Below are 21,751 nucleotides of genomic sequence, written 5' to 3'. Positions count from 1 at the left end.
AAATTGAATGAAAAAAATCTGAAAATGAAAGGGAAAACTTATATCTACTGTTTCCTTCAACACTTGATTTAACATTGCATATTCAGTTTAAAGATACCATACCATGTTCACTCTGTTTGATTATGAGGTTTGCCCTTTGGCTACACCATACATTGCTCATTATGCAGATTCATTATTGGCCTCACGCTCCTAATTCAATTCGCGCATTGCCTACCGGGAAGGCAGTACGCGTGTTAAAGATGAGGTAATGGTTATTTTTTGGGGTTAGGGTTAGGGTTAGGGTTAGGGTTAGGGTTTGATGGTTAGGGTTAGGATTAGGATTAGGGTTAGGTTTAGGGATAGGGTCCCCGAAAAAAATCATACCGGGAAAAAAAGATCAGTCAAGTAGAAAATTGCCACTTTTGGTAGTGTTTGACATTGCTTGAGGACAGGAGCTTCTGCAGGTTATGAAGAAGTTGAATGAATCAGGGTTTTTGTATTTTTAATGATTTTTTATTGATGTATGAGGTAATTTTTTCTTTCTTTGTTGTTGTTTTTTGAGGGGGGGGGGGGTGTTTTATGGCGACAAGCAAGAAGATTTGGATATGAATGCGGAAGAGTGGAGCAAACATTATTCCAAACAGTTAGAAATTAAGATGGACAAGAGTGCGGGTGATGATCCAGTGGTATGCTGGCCTTTTACAGGCCGAGTCAATAAGGCTGTGACCATGTAAATGTGTTGGAATAATAATACTGGAGAACAGTGAATAAAGAACACTTGCATTCTGACTCCAGATCAAAGCAGTCAAGCATCTCACTAACCCCACAAAACATACCTGTACTAATGCTCTCTGTTGTTGCCCTTATGTACGGCCATTCTGTAGGCATGTCCTGGAACCCCCCCCCCCCCCCCCCACACACACATTTCCCATCCTATCTTATTCTATCCTTCATATTCTAACCTCTGTGAACTCTAATCCCTACCTTATATCGAGTTTTACAGTGATATATATTTTAAAAGTACATCATAGTATATTTATGGCCTGGTGGTGGGCTCAAATGCTCCATGGAACAGTAAAATTGAACTTCCCTTTCTTGCTCATTGAACTTAAATATTTACCTTGATATAATATGAATAATTATTTTGATATTTTGGGAGATTTTCAGGGTATCCAGCATTTAAACCTTCAAATTGGACTGAATGAATGTCATTGAATTATTGTCTATTTGGGCCCTACATCCAATTTCACCGAACCCAAGGTATAATGCCAGCAAGGGTGCATTGATTGGATTTCAGTACATGGTGCATTGTAGCTTGATGGGGTCCACTCTGCTGAAAACAAGCATGAAATGTAGAAAGTTTTACATCGTTGTAGTCGGAATTGATATCTCTACAAGATGAAAGCGTTCAAAAAGTGTTTGGAAGCACTTGACTGCTCTATAGGCCTCACGCTCCTAATTCAACTCGCGCATTGCCTACCGGGAAGGCAGTACAAAGATGAGGTAATGTTATTTTTTACCAAAAAAATCATAAAAAATCAGTCAAGTAGAAAATTGCCACTTTTGGTAGTGTTTGACATTGCTTGAGGACAGGAGCTTCTGCAGGTTATGAAGAAGTTGAATGAATCAGGGTTTTTGTATTTTTAATGATTTTTTATTGATGTATGAGGTAATTTGCTATTTTTATCATTTTTGAGAGTGACTGGATGACTAGTCTCGTATGGAGGCTCTTAACTTTTTTTTAGAGCTGGACAACATCCCAAAATATGTTGTTTGCTTGAAAGCAGAGAAAATTTCCCTTCATCTACTTCAATTTAAAAAAAATTCTATGATTCGATTGATTTTTTATGATTCATGGAATATGCTGCATTTAACACAGGTTTATATGGGAGCCCGGAAAAGGAGCTTGAGGCCTATAGTACAGATTCTGATCTGGCTCCAGGGGATCCATGTATGTGTACCAGACATGCAGTGGTCCATCAGGTCCAAGAGTTTTTATGGGCTTGTAGAGGTCTACATGCCATAAACGGTCAAGCTTACTGATGTATTCGGCCAAAGAAGTGAGTAAGATTCATAGAGTGAAGTCATGTCAAATTATGTACTTTATAAAAGGTGAAATTCACAGGCCGAAATGTCACGGTCACGGTCACAAATATCGTGTACAGAGTGCATAGCTAGTGCACAGAGTGTATTGCTAGTGTGTGTGTCAGTGCCACATGTAAGAGCACAGTTACAGTACAGTTGAGTGTGTATGAAGGTACACTCGGTTACAGTAGTGTTGAATGTGCATAAACTGGGTTGTCATGTACGGTCAGTGCAGACATGTTGTAGATACAACATTTTGCTTCTATTATAAACCACATTTTGACATGGAAGTTTATACTCAGTAGATTTGAATATAAGGCAAGAAATGAACCAAGCTCTGTTAAGTTGCTGGAAATAAGGTGTCATACAGGTGGCACATTCTAAGTGATATTGAAGTTGGTTTAGAGTTGAAGCACATGTGCATTTGGCACATGTGATAGATATTTGATGTGAAATCCAGTTCATTTGGTCTCAGGATTTAAAGATGGCTATATAACCCAGGTTAGCTGGACACACATACAATGGCTGATTAAGTGGCCAAATCTGAACTACAAGGTAAAAGTCAATTCCTGCATTTAGGAGAATTTACATGCAGGGAAGGTATGCAGAAGGGAGTTATGTTACATGAGTACAATATTTGTATGTGCGGTTTCATGACACACATTGGAGTGAGTAACTTAGCTAATTCATGCACAGTGTGAAATTAGTACATGACGTGCATAAGAGGTATATGTAGAATATTAGTGCACATTTGATCCAAAAGTAGTGGATTATATTCCCAATCAGACTATTGATTGCAATGCATGATATGTGGTTGCCAAATTGATATTGCATGGGCGTCACCAGGGGGGGGGGGGTGCGTTGGGTGCGAACGCACCCCCTTCGGATCCTTAAAAAAAAAAAAAAAAAAATCAGTCTGCAAGCGACCTCAACGCCGGACGCTAAATAATTATTCTTTTCTATTTTTTTTTTAATATTTTGCACCAGGGACACACACACACACAAAAAAAAAAAAAAAAAAAAAAAAAAATCGTCGGCAAAAACAATTCGCACCCCTGGTTCTGGCAGCACTGATTTTATACATATCTATTAGTATTCTACAGCGTTTACTATTTATCGACCGTACTGTACATCCGTACGATACGGAGCACTTGTACACGTTTGCATGTACGTGTGCTACTTACAAGTATGTAGGGACTATGTACGTTACTTCTGACCAATCCATATTGCCAGCCCAAGAGCGAGCCTTAGCCTCATTAAAAAAAAGAAATGAAAAAAAAAATGGAGTGGCAAGCATATCATTTTGCCCACCCCCCCCCCCTCCATAATTCCAGAGAGGAGAAGATTGTCTTATCTTTTTTTTTGACAGAAAAACAAAAAGTTACCACCATGAAAATATTGGAGGGGCAAGCATATTTTAATTTTGCCCCCCCCCTAATTAATAATTCCCGAAATGAGAAGATTTTCTTGCTTTTGAAAGAAAACAAAAATGTTGCCCCCATTGAAATATTGGAGGACAAGCGCACCATTTACCCCACCCCACATAATCATAATTCCCGCGATGAAAAGATTTTCTTGCTTTTTTGTTAGAATTCAAGAAATCTGTCCAATCATTTCACCCAAAAGCAGTGGGGTAACTACGGAGGGGGGGGGGGGGGTGCGCCCCCTCCCAATCCGCTGGTAAAAAAAAAAAGACTTACCGAAATAGTAGTTCAAGTGTTAGTAAACTGCTTTTGAATGAAAGGGTGATCAAGAAATAAGATATTTTTCTATGATTTCTTTTAACCATAATTAAATAGGTATATAGTGTGAAACATTGTTCAAAAAGACTTGACCTGGGCTAATTCCTAACTTTTCCATGTATATAATATACACACATAAACAAACACGCACAATTAGTTTAGGGGATGCTCTAAAGTGCAGATTTTGGACATCCTTTCCCCGCTTGGTCACTTCGACGCCACCTCGCTGGTCATACCTCCCCCAGTCATGAACATAAACCCACACTCTTGACTACCAGTGGCGGATCCAGGGGGAGGGGCGCACCGGGCGCCCCCCCCCCCCCCTTAATTTCCAAAGCGAAAAAAAAAATAATATAGCTTCAAACGGCAGTTTTTGGACAGTAAAATGTCAAAATTTTCAAGCTCGCTCGCTCCTCTCGCTCGCATTTAGTCGTAATGCCATTTTCCTGAAGTTGCTGCCAGTAATTGCCGGCAGATGCGCCTGGTGCGCCCCCCCCCCTTAATTTCCAAAGCGAAAAAATATAGTTACAAACGGCAGTTTGGGGACTGTAAAATGTCAAAATTTTCAAGCTCGCTCGCTCCGTTCCCTTGCATCTAATCTTTATGCCATTCTTCTGATGTTGCTGCCAGTAATTGCCTGCAGTTGCGCCCGGTGCGCCCCCCCCCTTAATTTCCAAAGCGAAAAAATATGGCTAAGAACGGCAGTTTTTGGACTGTAAAATGTAAAATTTTCAAGCTCGCTCTCTTCGCTCGCTCGCATTTAATCGTTATGCAATTCACCTGATGTTGCTGCCAGTAATTGCCAGCAGTTCCGCCCGGTGCCCCTCCCCGCCCCCCTTAATTTCCAAAGCGAAAAAATATGGCTAAGAACAGCAGTTTTGGGACTGTAAAATGTAAATTTTCAAGCTCGCTCGTTCCGCTCGCTCGAATGTAATCATATGCTCTCCTGATATTGCTGCCAGTATTTGCCCGCAGTTGCGCCCGATGCGCCATCTTAAATTCTAGAGCGAAGAAATATAGCTACAAACGGCAGTTTGTTTTTTTACTGTAAAATGTCAATATTTTCAAGCTCGCTCGCATTTAATTTTTACGCAATTCTCCTGATGTTGCTGCCAGTAATTGCTGGCAGTTGCGTCCGGTGCGCCCCCCCCCCCCTCCTTTATTTCCAAAGCGAAAAGATATGGCCCCAAATGGCAGTTTTGGGACTGTAAAATGTCAAAATTTTCAAGCTCGCACTCTTCGCTCGCTCGCATCTGGTATTGTTATGCCATTCACCTGATGTTGCTGCCAGTAATTGCCAACAGTTGCGCCCGATGCGCCCCCCCTTTATTTACAAAGCAAAAAATATGGCTACAAACGGCAGTTTTTGGACTGTAAAATGTCAAAATTTTCAATCTCGCTCTCTTCGCTCGCTCCCATTTAATTGTTATAACATTCACCTGATGTTGCTGCTAGTAATTGCCAGCAGTTGCGCCCGGTGCCCCCCCCCCCCCCTTAATTTCCAAACAAAAAAAAATATGGCTACAAACGGCAGTTTTTGGACTGTAAAATGTCAAAATTTTCAAGCTCGCTTGCTCGCTCGCTCGCATTTAATTGTTGTGCAATTCTCCTGATGTCGCTGCCAGTAATTACCGGCAGTTGCGCCCATTGCACCCCCACCCCTCCTTTATTTCCAAAGCGAAAAAATATGGCTCCAAATGGCAGTTTTTGGACTGTAAAATGTCAAATTTTTCAAGCTCGCTCTCTTTGCTCGCTCGCATTTCATTGTTATGCCATTCACCTGCTGTTGCTGCCAGTAATTGCCAGCAGTTGTGCTCAGTGCGCCCCCCCCCCTTAATTTCCAAAGCAAAAAAAATATGGCTACAAACGGCAGTTTTTGGACTGTAAAATGTCAAAATTTCCAAGCTCGCTCTCTTAGCTCGCTCGCATTTAATTATCATGCCATTCACCTGATGTTGCTGCCAGTAATTGCCAGCAGTTGCGCCCGGTGCACCTCCCCCCCCCCCCCCTTAATTTACAAAGCAAAAAAATATGGCTGCAAATGGCAGTTTTCGGACTGTAAAATGTCAAAATTTTCAAGCTCGCTCGCTCCGCTCGCTCGCATGTAGTCGTTATGCCATTCTCCTGATATCGCTGCCAGTAATTTGTCGTTTCACACCGTCATTCCATAATCCATTTATAGGGGGTACAACCCCCTCCGGCACTTCCACACCCTTGCTCGCTCCCTCGCATACTAACCCAAGCCCCCCCCCCCCACCCCCACCCCCCCCCCACCCCCAAGATGAAATCTTTAGCTACGCCCGTGCCCTTTCCCCGCTTGGTTTCCCTCAGTAAAAGTCTAGGGATTGAGAGCTTCCTATATTCCAAATGTCTGTCCAAAAAATATCGTAAACATTTAGTGTCAAAACGCACCCCCATTGAAAAAAAGCTGGTGACGCCCCTGTATTGGGAGGTTTATAAGGTTTAGTCCCGTAAATGATTGGACTTCAGGCGTATAATTTATTCAGATATTCGAGGCAAAGCATAAGATAATTCACGTGCAGATGTAAAGTCTTTGCTGCTCATTGGTTTATGATGTACACTGTACCCATACGGTGTAGGTAAATCGTTACAACAGCGATGCCAATCGTTATTCTTGTTATACTGTTTTGCCCAAAATTGTATCGGGTTTCTATGGATAATACTTAAACCCAAAACTTGTGTTATAATGCCACACATGTCTATGGCATGCATATAATTACTCCTTTAGTCTTTAATGTACAAGTGGCAAAATATGGTATAAAGACGAATTATTGCATGAAGAATGTGTGAAGAGATTTAACACACCACACTTATAGATACAAGAAAGGATGACTCGATTCACCATAGCGTAGTAGGGTTTGAACAGCGCTGTTGCTGTATTTATTCATTTATGCAGAAAATACTGTAGTAACATATAAATATGTTGAACAAAGTTAAAGTGACAAAAGTTGTGTTCATAAGTGCAAGAATGCACTATGCATTGAGTACAGGCTCCCTATGAAGTGTATATTAAGACACACATGCAGTATACTACATGTGTATGTGTATTCGACATGGTTACAGTTACATTCATCTGTAATCTGAGCGTTGAATTGCATTACCAAGGATGCTTTCATTTATATTTTTCAGCTTGAATAAACACCGTTGAGAGCGGTAATTATCCAGTTCAAGCCCGGGTGCATCAGTCTGTTTTGTCGCCCTCAATGGGCGCGCCATCTACCGTTTTATTAGTAATGATATTCCCAGAATCAAGATCATTATAGAATATAGCTGTTGATTAGAGCACTTGACATTTGGATAAGACTCTATGTTCACTTCATTGGCCCTATTACTTTTTGTCTTTGTTAAGTGCTTCGGAATATACTTACTATATATATATATATATATATATAGAGAGAGAGAGAGATACATATATCTATACATATATGTATAGATATACATAATAGATACGTATATATTATATACATGTATATATATATATATATATATATATATATATATATATATACGTATATTAAACTACGAGTCATACTGGATAAAAAAAGCTCCGCTATCATTGACAGTATGTACGTTGCAATTCTTATCATTTGGTTCTTAAATATGATATAGGTTTTCCCGGCCAATCTCGCACATTTTTCATTCCAATAACACTAATTTCTATATTCAATTTAGCACAATTTATCCTAGATGGCATGTTCGGTATTTCAATTTTATAATCTTTTCATTCAAATTCATTTGGAGTATTCAAATTATAATAATGATAATAATAATAGTAATAATAATAATAATAATAATAATAATAATAATGTCTTATTTATCCAGGGTAGCCTCTTCAGCGTTGCCACTGCTCTACCAGAGGGCCCTGCCTTTATTATTACCCCAGCGTTGCCAGGTACCCACTTATACACCTGGTCGAGAGGGACATTGTGGGCAAAAACATCTTGTCCAAGGACGTAAGCACTGGGCGGGATTCGAACTCGGGTCCTCCGATTGGGAGTCGAGAGTCTTATCCACTATGCCACAGCGCCCCCATTTAACATAATTTGTATCAGCACTTTTTCAGTTCAAATTCGTAAGACAAGCACCATTTCGCAAATCGTTCATTCAATTTAGCATGATATAGTCACGTGATGATGATGAAATTAAGGAATGGCATAGTTTGGTTGGGGCCATCTTCCTCGTCAAGCTTAGCTTATGATGATGGTCCCCTGCATTTCATTTTTATCATTTCCTATTGCTTCCTTTCATATATGATATTCGTTCTTGAAAAAAAGAAAATGTATGTAAGATCCAAACGTTACGAATATTAGCTGTGTAAATGACTATGTAAGTATTTTGTTGATTTGTTGATTTGTACTGATTCTGAAATGCAGAAATAAAAACTGAATTGAACTGAACTGAACTGAACTGAAATGGTGCATTGGGTTTTCAACTTTTTGATGAGATAATTAATGAGAAACATATACTATGAAATATGAAAGAGTGTACCCATGAAGACTTTAAGATATGAGAGGAAAATTGATTTTGAAATGGCTGATATCCAAAACAAAGATGTCCTAATAAAAGGTGGGACTCAAAACGAATTTAAACCTTGGTCAGTAGATTGGGGTTAGAGACTGGTCCTCCAAATTGCGCAATTGATTGCACCATCAGTTGTATTACGTAACAGGGGCTATATTAGGTAAATGATGACATCATCTCTTGCATAACGGATGACCTCATCGATTGCACCATATAGGGTGACATCATGGCCGCGTTTATATCATGATTCATCGATTGCAACGCATGGCGCAAGAAAATTTAAATGATAGATATCCGCACATGTCGCAACATGTCTTGACATAGTATGAGATCATATAATGATCAATTACGTGGGTATTTTTGAGGGGATGAGATAATCGATTGTACAACGTGGATGGAATGACGCTGCATCACCACATGGCGCAACATAGCGTGACGGGCGTGGGCATACATAGTGACAACATGAGGTCCAATAATTCGGCGTGATAGGAGAGCTCGCAGCAGCGCCGTTTGATGATATGATGAGGATATAGCAGCATCCTTATAGCCGGTGCATTGAAGAGAGTGAGCGATGTGAGTGAGAGTGAGAGAGAAAGAGGTCAAAAGCCATTAACGAGGTCGGCTGGGTCTGCTTCGGTCTCGGTGCGAGGGGAGAGGGAGAGAGAGGGAGAGAGGATTGGTAACGAGGTCAGCTGTGCCTGCTGCGGGTGCGGAGAGAGAGGGTGAGAGAACTGGGACAGTCGCGTGCCGTCTGTGTCAAGAGGTCAATCGTTGCACCGGACGCGTGCCGTCTGAACTTAGACCGCGAGGTCACGGCGAGGTCGTGGGAAATTGCCGACTGACTTGTTTACTTCCTGGGAACGCTGTTGCGTACAGGTGGCGCAATGGGGAGTATCGCGTAACGCTGAGAAATATGTTTTAATGTAAGTGTTAATGGTTATCAAAGGGAGAAACGGGCTATAAAAGGGGGATAGGGGAGAGCGATGCTTTATCATTTCGTCATTGCGACGGTTGTTAAGCGCATCTGGAAGCTGATTCTAGCTACATCCTTTGGGGCAGATAGTGGCGTATGATGCTGGTATCTGTGCTGATATTATTTGCCCTGTGGAGAGAACCTTACGGAGGTTCGGAATTTTGGAGACACTGGGAAAGAGTGTGGAAGAAGTGGGAAGAAAAGAAACGTAATAGTTACCTGCAAAAACTCAGAGATGAATCAGTGGAGTAAAGAGGAGGAAGCGTTATTTCGTCTCCTTCGGGAAAGAAGGCGAAGAGCGAGGGAGAGACAGCGGCAAGCCAGAGCAGAAGAGGTGGAGAGGAGACGGGATAGCAGAGAGAGTGGGTCGAGCTGTGATGATACAGATGATGTTAATATGTTTGACAGCAACACAGAAGAACTCGATAGCAACCGGCGAGAAGAGGAGTCTTCAAATGAGGAGGTAGGCGGAGAGATGTTCGATAGTAATTTAGATGCTCTCGATGGCAGCTCTGACCAGCGAGATGATAATGACATTAATGGAGACATGTTTGATCCGAATCTAGCGGCTTTGGATGATGCTAATCATCACGAGAGGATCCCACTGGACGAAGAAAACGTGCGTAGATTTTATCGTGTCGCTGCTCACAAGGCACGCAAAGTCGGACGGTTTAGATCCGAAGCTATAGACTATCAGATTCTCGTGTACCCCCTATATAGCCTGTTACGCGATCATGATGCCTACGAAGTGGTTCATGCCTTGTTTGACAGCATTTTCACACTGATGCGCGACCGAGTTCAACCGCACGACAGAATTGGTATGATCATTGATGGTGGTGGGTTGAGAGCCCCGATTTGGATACCAGTCATGAGAAATGATCAGTTTTCAATCGAACGAGTCATGCTAGCCGTAGAGGGCGTACTTCAATCCAACGCCGGATTTCTCACCGACGAAAATGGATTTGAGTTATCCTTTCTCCACATATCCATGCCTGCTGGAAAGGGGAATCGAAACGTGCCAAGAACTGACTTTCAAAATTGGTTGAAGAGAAAACAATGCTTTGTACGTATCAAGAACCGAGACAATATGTGCTGTGCCCGCGCTTTAGCCGTGGCCCTGGCTCACGCCGACAAGTCGAACGGCACAGAAGCTGCGCGGTATTACAAAAGCATGACTAAAGCAGAGAAGACTCAGAAAGAAGCGGCCACCCGTCTCCACGATATTTCCGGGGTTTCCACGGAGAAGGCTTGCGGCATCGATGAGTTGAAATTATTTCAGGCTGCCTTGCCCGACTATCAAATAGTCGTATACTCCAAGGACACATTCAACGAAATACTCTATGCCGGGCCACATAAAACTAGACAATTGTTTCTGTATCACTACGACGGCCACTATGCGACGATCACTTCGATGCCAGCCTTCTTGGAACAGAACGGGTTTTGCGGTAACTGTTTGAAGGGATATTCCGTCAAAAAGCGTCATGTGTGCTCCGGATGGGGTTGTGCCTGCTGTCGCATTGGACCTTGCGAAATAACCAAATGGGTGCATTGTCCCGACTGTCGCAGATACTTTAAAAATCCGACTTGTTTTGAGAACCATAAACGCGTGGGGAAAGGAAGCAATTCTTTAGAGGGCGTGAGCGTATGCGCCAGAGTATACAGATACAAGGATTGTGACGTCACAATTGATCGTATCAAGGATGGAACGAAGAAAAAACATGTCTGCGGCATGCGGTACTGCCGCCAATGTAAGGCTGAAATACATCGTGACGAACAGCACTTGTGCTACATGCTTCCACTCGTCCAGCAAGATCTTCAAATTCTGATAAACGCGGTTGACAAATTTATCGGATGCTTGACGACTGACGGAGATTGTCAGACGCCCACGGAAGATGCGCCATACGAGGAGTTACAAAAAAAATATGCTTCCTTGGAAAAAAGACATGAAATGCTCGGAGAGCTGTTGGTGAAGTTAGAATCAGTATCCAATCCGTCAACCGCCATAATATCTCGGACCAAAATGTGTAAATCGTGGATGAAAAAGTGCCGGGAATCCATCCCGGCCTACATATTCTATGACTTTGAATGCCGACAAGATGAGACCATTGCCGAAAACAAACTAGGCGTCATATACAAGCACGTGCCAAATTTGTGTATTGCATACCGGGTTTGTGCGCTGTGTTGGGAGGCCGAAAACAAGTTGTGCAACATCTGCGAGAAGAGAGAATGGACCTTTAAAGGTGACACGTGTAGAAACGAATTTAGCCAGTGGCTTTTTTCTGACACAATCCATACGGGAAGACGGGCAATTGCGCATAATGCCAGAGGCTACGATGCGCTGTTCATCAAAGAATATCTACTAGAACAGGGTATAGCACCTAACGTGATAGAAAACGGAGTAAAAATTCTAAAGCTCGAATACAAAAACGTGACGCTGATCGATTCCCTCAGTTTTCTAGCCATGCCACTGGCCAAATTTCCTAAAACGTTTGGTTTGAAGGAATTGAGGAAGGGGTACTTCCCTCATCTCTTTAACACAAAATCAAACGAAGGTTACCGCGGACCCATTCCTGACAAGATTTATTTTGATCCAGAAAGCATGAAAGGAAGCGACGCGAGCAAACAGTTTGAAGAGTGGTACGCCAAACATGAAAATACTGACTATGACCTGGAGGTGGAAATGATGGGATATTGCCATAGTGACGTGGACATTTTGATGAGAGGCTGCATGACGTTTCGTAGGGCATTCATCGAGGCATCCGGTGTCGACCCGTTTAAAGATGACGTCACAATTGCCTCTGCTTGTAGCCGAGTATTTCGCACACGATTTCTTCGTCAAGAAACCATCGGCTTGGTGCAGCCCCAGGGGTACAACCTAAACCACAATCATTCCGTGAAAGCCTTGTGCTGGCTGAAATGGATCGCTCATACAAAAGGCATCAACATCAGACACGCAATGAACGGAGGTGAAGTGCGAATAGGCAATTATTTTGCGGATGGATTGCACGAGAAGACGGGTGCCTCTGGCATGGCTGTCCGACATGTTTTAGACGGCGAGATCTTGCTGTGCCAGGAAGCGACGAGTCGGTCGAGAGCGTCTATCAGAAGACGGTGGAGCGGCAAAAAACAATCGAGAAAGCTGGATACGAAGTGATTGTAATCTGGGAGCATGAATTTGATCAAAATCTCAGAGAGGACCCGGACATGTCGCGCTTCTACAGAGACTTTAAAGGGAGTGTCAGAGCACCTCTCAATCCGCGAGAGGGGTTTTACGGGGGGATGACAGGAGCTTCACGACTGTATCACCGAGTCGGCGAAGGGGAAAAAATTGCATATGTAGACGTGTGCAGTCTTTATCCCTGGGTCAACAAGGTCGGCAAGTATCCCACAGGACATCCCGAAATCATAACCGAGAACTTCAAAGATATTGCAGAGTACGAAGGTTTGATCAAGTGTCAGCTAATTCCACCTAAGAAGCTGTATCATCCTGTTATTCCCTACCGCCCGCCAGGTGTCGCCTCAAAGCTGATGTTCGCCTTATGCAGAACGTGCGCGATCGAAAAGCAGCAAACGCCCTGTACACACGCTGATGAGGAGAGGATGCTAGAAGGGACCTGGGTGACGGAAGAAGTCAAGTATGCAATGACCAAGGGATACAAGCTCGGGAAAATGTTTGAAGTGTGGCATTTTCATAACATCGCGCAATATGATCCAAAGACCAAGACGGGTGGATTGTTTTCTGGTTACATCAACACGTTCTTAAAGGTGAAACAAGAAGCGAGCGGCTGGCCTAGCGATTGCTGCTTTGCTGGGGAGGAAGAAGGCGCTCCGATGCCTGAAGATGTTCGCACTAACCGGGAGCGCTATGTGAGGGAGTACCTGGAGAAGGAAGGTGTGGAACTGGATCCTGAGCGCATTAAACACAACCCAGGTGAGAGTGAAGAATTGTTAATGGCATTGAAAAGTCTTTGAAATAAGGAAAAATTATACAAACCAAAAATATGTTACGTAATGTTATTTATTTTATTTATTTATTTATTCAGTCTTCTTTAAAAACAGGGTAGTCTTTTCAGAGTCAAAAGGCCTGCTTTTAAAAAGAGCCCTGTTAACATAAATATAAGAATTACACGTCGAAACATATTTGCATAAGTGTAATGAAAAAGTAATTACATCAAAACCAAAACATATCAAAATTATATTAAGATATTATTGCGACCAATTATCTGTTAGGAATGGGACATTATTTTGCTTGGTTTTTTTTTGTTATATACAGGATTGCGAGCTGTGGGAAAGGCAGCACTCAACTGCATGTGGGGCAAAATGGGACAGCGCAGTAATCTAGCCAGAGCCGAGTACTTCACACAGCCAGGGCCCTTCTTCGAGCGCCTCACCGATGACACCCGAGAGATTATACGCGTTGAGTTTCCGACGGATCTCGTCGCGAAGGTAGTCCACGCCCCGAAAGCAGAGTTCGAAACCACCCTCAATAATACCAACGTAGTGCTTGCCGCTTACACGACAGCGCAGGCCAGGCTAAAACTCTACAGTTACTTGGACCTCTTGCAAGATCGCGTGCTGTACTATGACACCGACTCCGTCATATACATCGACAGAGAGGGCGCCCCGAAAGTGCAGACGGGAAATTTCTTAGGCGATATGACCGACGAACTGCTCTGTCATGGAGATGGCAGTTACATCGAAGAATTTTGTTCGGGCGGTAGCAAAAACTATGCTTACAGAGTGTATGAGGGGAAGAGTGGTAACTACTCGACCGTGTGCAAAGTCCGGGGTATCACTCTAAATTTGAGAAACGAGCGAGTTGTGAACTTTGATAGTCTTAAATCTATGGTGCGTGGGGTCCAGTTAGAGCCCAACGTCGTTACCAACCCAAGACGCATTGCGCGAACCAGCAAGGGAGAATTAATAACAAGAGCGGAAGAAAAGATTCATCGCGTGGTGTTTGATAAACGCGTGAAATTAGATGACTACAACACACTACCGTACGGATATTAATTGAGTTAAATCAGAGGCAACGGCAATGCTTGATATAATATAATACGTTTGCATTGACAATTGATTCGGGCAAAGTATATTGTTTTTGAATTATAGTTTGAATTGCTGAATAGTTTGTTCTTTCATTACGGTTAAGTTCAAGGATGAATTATCAACATATTCTCTTATCTTTCCTCGTATCACTAATGAGTTTATTGGGGGTATCCTCTTACACGGTATTTTCCTTGTACTAAATCTCTGTATTCTCTTTTTTAAATTTATGTTATCTCTGTATTCTCTTGTGTACGAATGCCGCGAAAAATCACGAATCGATGCATATGATGGTAAAAGTAATTTGTTGACACGTAAAATGTGTAAAAAAAAGTAAAGGTAACGACCATCAAGGTCTCAGTCAAACATGTAGGCACTTTTGAGAAAAGATTAATCATTTATCTCCACTGGTTTGTGCAGCGCCATCTGGTAAAGAGTCTGTAAAAGTGATGAAAATAGGAGTTTAAGTATAAAAAACTATCATGGTTTTCATTAACTCCGCCAAAAGCTTTTGCTACCTGTGAACTCGTTTTAAACGCACGGGGTTCTCCAGTATGTGTCAATGAATGTGTATAGACGTTGTATTATTGCCGAGGCTTGTATGAAATGTATGATGTTCACACCATGCGCTCATTGTTACAGCCATCGAGTGTTTGTAAGAAATTTAAAAAAAAATCAGAACGTTTTGAAGTTATACGTTCATTGAAGCATTAAAGTATCAGATGTGCTACGAATTATGCGTTTGATTTGTGTTTACAATTGTAGAATAAAATTCGCTTGTGTTTATGGAAGTGAAATGATTATGCTCATAAATGTCACATCTATGCGGCTATTGTTCGGTTACATTGCAAACGGATATGTTTCTCTGTGTGTGTGTGTGTGTGTGTGTGTGTGTTTGAATGTGTGTGTGTATGTATTTGTTTGCGTGTGTGTGTGTGTGTGTGTGTTTGTTTGAATGTGTGTGTATGTGTTTGTTTGCGTGTGTGTGTGTGTGTTTGTTTGAATGTGTGTGTGTATGTGTGTTTGTTTGCGTGTGTGTGTGTTTGAGTGTGTGTGTGTAATTAGCTGTTAAGGCATGACACGACATGAGATTATCCGACATAATGTAAGATCGCGTGAAGACACAAATGCAATAACGACTCTTTCTCACAAATCTTACAGAATGATAAGCGAACCAATCGCCTTTATTGAATTATATTAGACACAAAATTTCTTTAACAGCTTTTCACTTAACAGTAAAAAAAGAAAATGAAGAACAACGCGGATCATTAGGCCGCAACAATGAATCGAGATTCTAATTCAAAAGGAAGATCTAAGATTTTTTTTATTCGCTTACAACAAAATAAAAGGAAATTAAGACCTATTTTTTTCTCCTTACAACCTACGCTTCTCAAAAAAATGTATCAGACAAAAATGATATGTCTTACATTATTGAGAGAAACATATCGAACTTAAACTATTGATTTTTATTTGCTTACAACAAAATTACAAACTACGCTAGGTACAAAATTCCTTCTGCAGTTTTTTAATTGATGCAAATACAGAGCTCGAAACAACGCGGATTGCTCTTACGAGTGAGTAATAAATAGACATAAAATACAGTGGTACACTACTTTTTTTCCGACTTTCATTGTTGTTATCTTTTTTTTGTTTTTTTTTGTTTTTTGTTTTTTTGTTTTTTTTTACTGCTGCAAACTATGAATAGATCCAATATCGGCTTGAGACATTCTCTTCTGAATGCTAACGTTACATAAAAATGAGAAAGATAAGAACAATTATGCGTTAGTGCGTTACCTTGTCATAAAAAATAAAAAAAAAAATTAAAAAAAAATTAAAAAATAGAAAGATATCCTGCTTATCACGAAACGGCGATTAAATTTCTGAATACTCAAAGCTACAACGTGCCAACTTTAAATGACGTTGCAAACTAATCGTTTCACAAATAACTGTTTCAAAATAATTCTTCTAATATACGTTAAATAATTCATCGTCTCCCATAAAAGGCACGTGCAAACTGTTCCTGTACGAGGCTAGGGTCCAAGAGCAGGTAACGGCGACTGGTATGCCTTTCTACAAATTGCTGAACATGGCGATCGTTGTATCCCCTGTCCTTTTTATCAAACATGCCGATGATTCGTTCCATTGGTATTCCCAGAGTTCGGTGCATGATGTAGAATATGGCATAAGCGCCACACACGGTGGAGAAGAAACTCTGCAACTGCGTAGTGTTGTGACGAGCATTACCGCTGAGGGTATGCGACGAAGAAAGGTTGTAATAGTGGCCGGTAGAGGGCGTTTTCCATAACTGTCAAACACCTCGCTCTTACCAGACTTGTCGAAGAAAATAGCAATCCAGTGCGAGCCTTTTTGATGGCTGCTATCCAGGTTGACAACAAATGCCGAGGGGTAGGTTATTTTGCCCATGGGCAGCATGTCGGACGGGTAAACACCTGCATAGACCGGCGAAGTCCTCTTATCGTTGCGAAGCGCTCTGTCAATGTCTTTGCTGTACATTTTCAAACGCTGAAATCGTTCAAGATGTTTCTAGCTCTGTCAATTTCTATCACGTTTTCGAACGTGCCTATGACGAGAATGTTGATGGCACTCGGTAGGGGGTCCTTAAAGTGGATGTCCAGGCGGAGATTCCCGTTTTTCCGGAGAGCGAAACTTCCTTCGGAATTCCCAGTTGGAGACAGATCGAATGCAAACAGGGTAAAACCTTTGGCATAGTCGTCCCTCGAAATGTATAGAGTTCTGGCTGTGCTTCAAGCTTATTAAGTTCGGAGAATAGCGTGTAGTATTCTCGCATGTACTGCTTCCCCTTTGTCCCTTCGAAATCTGGCTGAAATGGCTTGCTGGGCACGAGTTTGCCGTCTACATCTAGGGCCAAGTAGTTGGTGTTGAAGTGTTGAAAGTTGAAGGGGTTCTTTCCGTAATTCCCGTTGAAAGCCCGATTATCAACCATGGCGACGATCACTTTCTTCGGCAATTGACCCAGAAACACGTGGTCTTGCTGGAGAGACATCTGCCCCGCTGGAACCGAAATCACTTTTGTGACTACACGATCGATGGGATATTTGGCCGTTGCTTTCTCCAACGCCCTCTCGTGAGTTAGGGCTGTTGAGGGGGAAACTTTGATTTTTCTCACAAACAGCATGCAGTTTTCAATTTTGACGCGATAGCCAGATGCTGGAATGTTTGTCATGAGGCTGAACGCGTCCTTGTGGCGAATTAATTTTACACGAAGGTCTACCCCATTGATGAGATACCTGGGCTGAAAGAAAAGGTCTGCGTGTATCGGTGAAATCATGTCGATCAAGGCCGAATTTTTCACATAGTCATACCTAGCATTCAGCCCCTCGTTTTCTTCAGCATCGTCCGCGTCTGGCTCCGGTTCCGTGACGTCAAGTTTGCCCGGAGTGTCCCGATGAAAGAGGCTCATCGTGTACAGAGACTTCAGTGCCTCCGGGCCATAGTTGAGCATGACGTCAGCGTATGCGCGATACGGATAGGTCGGCATTGAGGGTGTGATGATTTTTTCGTTCAGACTGATATCCACCTGGCTGAAAAGTGCCTGCATGAAAAGGTTGACAGGGGCAACTTTGTCCGTAGCTGCCAGATCCGTTCCATTTGACTTGACGACTTTCGCCTTCACTTGTAGATATGTCTTGGCAAGGTCGATGTACTCCGAACCGCTCCCTGATACGAAGAATTCAATGGGCCCGCTGTCTATGTTTGCAATGGGGTGATAGTCTACAGCATACCCATCTTCCACCGTCAGCTGCGTAGGTGGGACCGTGAACAGGTCGAGAGCGCTGGTTGTGCACGGACAGCTGTTTTCATGCACGAGTCCCATGCTGTCTAATCGAAAATATCGTCAAACTTCTGCTTAGATGAGGATGTGTGACGCTTCACTGCCTTTTTCCGACTGTGACGTGCATGCGATCTGCGCGAGCTTTTTATGGATTCTCTTCTGGCAATTTTTCCTCTCACCGCCTCACCTGCGTCACGGTGCTTTCTCTTCCGAGTCGCCTTCTTCTTTTTAGCCAGTTTATCCACAGCAAATTGAATTCCCGACTCTATGCCGGCATTCACGGCTTCTCTTGCTAATTTAGGCGCATTCTTTCTAATGGCGGGAAGGGCTCTTTTCAGGGCGGTTTTGGCGAGAGCTTTCCCGCCAATCTTGCCGAGTTTAGGAAGTGCCCTGACTCCGCTCGTGATAGCAGCCCTCCCTGCAGGTATTGCCAACCGGAACAAACTCGATAGAATACCTCCAAATCCGTGTCCCCTCTGATAAGGCGCGCCTTTAAACACTGGAAGTCCACGCCCTCTTTGCCGCCATCCATGATAGTCCGTGTATTCTGCGGGTGAAACTAGCTCCATTGTGTTGATTTCGCGAGCAGAAAGACGACTGACGTTTAAGGGGTGATTCGCTTTCATTTATATCGGATGTTTGCGATGTTGACGACGTCTCGATGCTCTATGTCTTTTGTTGCCTTCTATTCGTCTGACAAGTCTTATGGCCCTGAGCATAGTAGCTCCTAACTTCTTCTTTTTCTTGTGCGATCGCCGTTTGTGCCCGCGCTGTTTTTTCGCAGTTTTTCCTCGTTTAACCATTTTGCTCATAAATAACTGGGCGCCCTCCTTTTGAAATGAAGCGTTAGGATGAGCGTCCCCCGTGTAAATGGGATAGATTCTCCCGTTCCGTCTCTTATATCTATCTCGACCGTGTCAAACACCTTGGTTTGAACTCGGAGTAGAGGCGCCCGACTGTCACCGACAATTTCATGCTCTAAAATATCCGTGTAAATAAACAGGTTATCAATGGTGTTGAGACTGAAGGTTCGCGGTGGGATCACTCTACCAGTTATCTCTTTGTAGTCGCTTTCAAATCCGAACATGCGTGCGATTCTTCCATTCAGGATCAGTTGGCATCCTTCGTGAAAATCAAACATGATTTTTTCAGCACGTTCCATAACAGTTATCTGGCACCCTTCGGCAAGCGCTGCACGCTCCTCGCCTTGCGGCCTGATTTCGTTGATGAGCGATCTAATGGTAGGGTAGTAGCCCTCTTTAAGTTTCTTTTCAAACACACGATTCCCTTCTCTGTATCTGACAGATGATTTTGTCGGATGCTCGTCCGTAGTGATGAGGTTGTACCACGAAGTAGGAAAAGTTGCATCGACGAGAGCGCATTCATATTCACCGGATAGATGCACGGGGTGTGGTAGTTTCACTTTGAAGTGCGTAAGAGTATTGTCCGGAAATTCTCCCATGCTACTATTCGAGGGGAGGTTGAGAAAAAAGGAGTCCTGGTTGGTCGCAGTACCAGACATCTTGACAAACTGATACTCGATTTACGTTACTTCTCCTTATAAAACAGCAGGTCTCACAACGGGGCAGTTAAGCGCTTCACGTCCGCTGTCCAGGCGGAGAACTTTTCAGGCCAATTCAGATACTTGACGTAGTATTCTTTGACGCCCTGGCGCTTTCTTGTTTTCAGAATCTTCTCAATGGGAAAGTATTCGTCCTCTTCAACACGAACTTTCTGTAGCTCTTCCGCGTAGAAAGTTCCATGCAACTCTTCGTCCATGAGATCTGACACGCGATACACTGGAGGGACGCGAGGTAGGCGCTTTATGATCTTGAAGATTTCGTCGGTCCATCCCTGCAGGTAACCTTTTTTAAAGGGCCGGGCGAGCATTGAAATTCTGACGTGATCCCCAACTTTAAATTTGTAGCGTTTACCTGGGCTTGTCTTTGTACCGCGATTGCCATATAGCGTGTTCCACACCTTCAATTCTGTCTCATCCGTGACTTCACTGGGCGCCATCGCGATGCTACTGTGCTTTCTTTTATTATATGTGTTGACAAAGTCTTGCAATACGTCAGTGTACCGCTTGGTATTCCTGTCTGTGAAATAGCGAAATATGCGCGTCTTTATCGTGCGATTAAAGCGCTCAACGACGGAAGCGTGAGTTTCATTGTGCGTCGTGTAGAAGCTAATGTCATTCTCTTTCAACAAGGCTTGAAAGTTTCTGTTCGTAAATTCCGTGCCCTGGTCCGCCTGCACCTTGTATGGGTATCGTCCATCTTTGAGAATATGCTTGAATGCCTTGACCAGAGTAACGCCGGTTTTATTCTTCAGAGGAACCGTCCAGGCATATTTACTGAAAACGTCAATCACGGTGAGAATAAATTTGTAGCCTTTATTAAATCTGGAGAAACGGGACAGATCTACTAGGTCGATCTGCCAGATGAAATCAATACCGTGAGAGTACACTCTATTGCGGCGAAATCTCCTTCGGAGGGGCTTGTGCTTGGTGTATGTCGGACGACTCTGGAGAAATTCCTTGACTTGACCTCTCGTGACCTTTATCCCGTCTTTTTTGGCAGCTTGGTACAGATTTTCGACACCTCCAAAACTTCCAGGGTGTTTTACGTCGTGATAAATTTTGCTCAGCTCCTTTTCCATCGACATGATCTGTACCTCTTATGCTAATTGTCCCTCTACAACAAGCAAAGTTGCACCTCAACTTTCGAAGCTGGAGATGGAAAGTGGGGAATGGCAAGCGAGGCATCTTCTTTTTCTTCTTACGCTCTAAATTTCTCTCTCACCCCGATGTTTTATTAGCAAATAGTGGATGTCGTCTTCTTCTTCAGCTTCTTCTTATCTAATCGGGATACTGACTGATCCAGTCCCACGTTGACTTCTCTCTTTTATGCTTGCCTCTCATTGACTTTCTTGGCGTTGGGTCGGATAATTTCTCTTCTTCGTGCAGTGACTCTGGATGCATCATTTCCCAGCTGGCGCCATCAGCTATCAAATCGCGGGGCGGATTGAGATGAGACAGTGCCAGAGCAAATTCCCTCCATCCTCGTGGGCGTGTCTTTCCCGCCCGCGATTTAGACAGCACGTCTTTAATGAGATCTAGCGCGTGTGTGCCTGGCACGAGCGCGCCATTTTTTAACAATTCTCCTTTATGATTAAAGATAAGCTCGGATCCTCCTTCTGTTTGAATGAGCCGTACGAGACGTTTGCCCTTTCCTCGGAGGGATTTGCTGATCCCTTCCATGACTTCATCTTCCCATTTGGGGAGTGATTGTAGTTCTTGATTATGAGTGTGTGCATTTTCGACGTCTTGAACGGTGACTGCAATGGGCTGGTTTAATTTCTGATGTAGATTTATGTATCCCAGTAGAGCTTGCTGATAGAGCTTAGCTTTTTGATCGAGAGGCATATCACCCCGTCTCAAAATGGCTTGCATTTGCGCGTCCAGGTTGTCCAAACCTTGATACGTAGGTTGCTGTGTAGAATGGTGGGATTGTGAAAATTGCTGTGCAATTTCCTGAGGCACAAGGACCATTTTCTTGGCGTTATTCATAC

The 21,751-nt window shown here is 43.0% G+C and overlaps 2 protein-coding genes across 2 annotated transcripts; one reads left to right on the top strand and one right to left on the bottom strand.

Moving 5' to 3' along the window:
- Positions 1-12,525: 12,525 nt before the first annotated feature.
- On the top strand, positions 12,526-14,334 carry LOC139736979 (uncharacterized). Its single transcript, XM_071647651.1, has 2 exons — positions 12,526-13,252; positions 13,595-14,334. The coding sequence occupies exons 1-2, from the start codon at positions 12,526-12,528 to the stop codon at positions 14,332-14,334; spliced, it is 1,467 nt and encodes a 488-aa protein (XP_071503752.1).
- Positions 14,335-16,945: 2,611 nt separating this feature from the next.
- On the bottom strand, positions 16,946-18,220 carry LOC139736978 (uncharacterized protein F54H12.2-like). The gene has a single exon (XM_071647650.1). The coding sequence runs from the start codon at positions 18,218-18,220 to the stop codon at positions 16,946-16,948; it is 1,275 nt and encodes a 424-aa protein (XP_071503751.1).
- Positions 18,221-21,751: the final 3,531 nt, after the last annotated feature.

Source organism: Diadema antillarum, unplaced genomic scaffold (genome assembly GCF_040938485.1).
Source record: "Diadema antillarum isolate AM-2024a unplaced genomic scaffold, OU_Dant_1.0 seq00000675_RagTag, whole genome shotgun sequence".
NCBI classification, from domain to species: Eukaryota; Metazoa; Echinodermata; class Echinoidea; order Diadematoida; family Diadematidae; genus Diadema; species Diadema antillarum.
The sequence above is the reverse complement of the archived record's forward strand: the minus strand, read 5'-3'. Positions and strand labels throughout refer to the sequence as shown.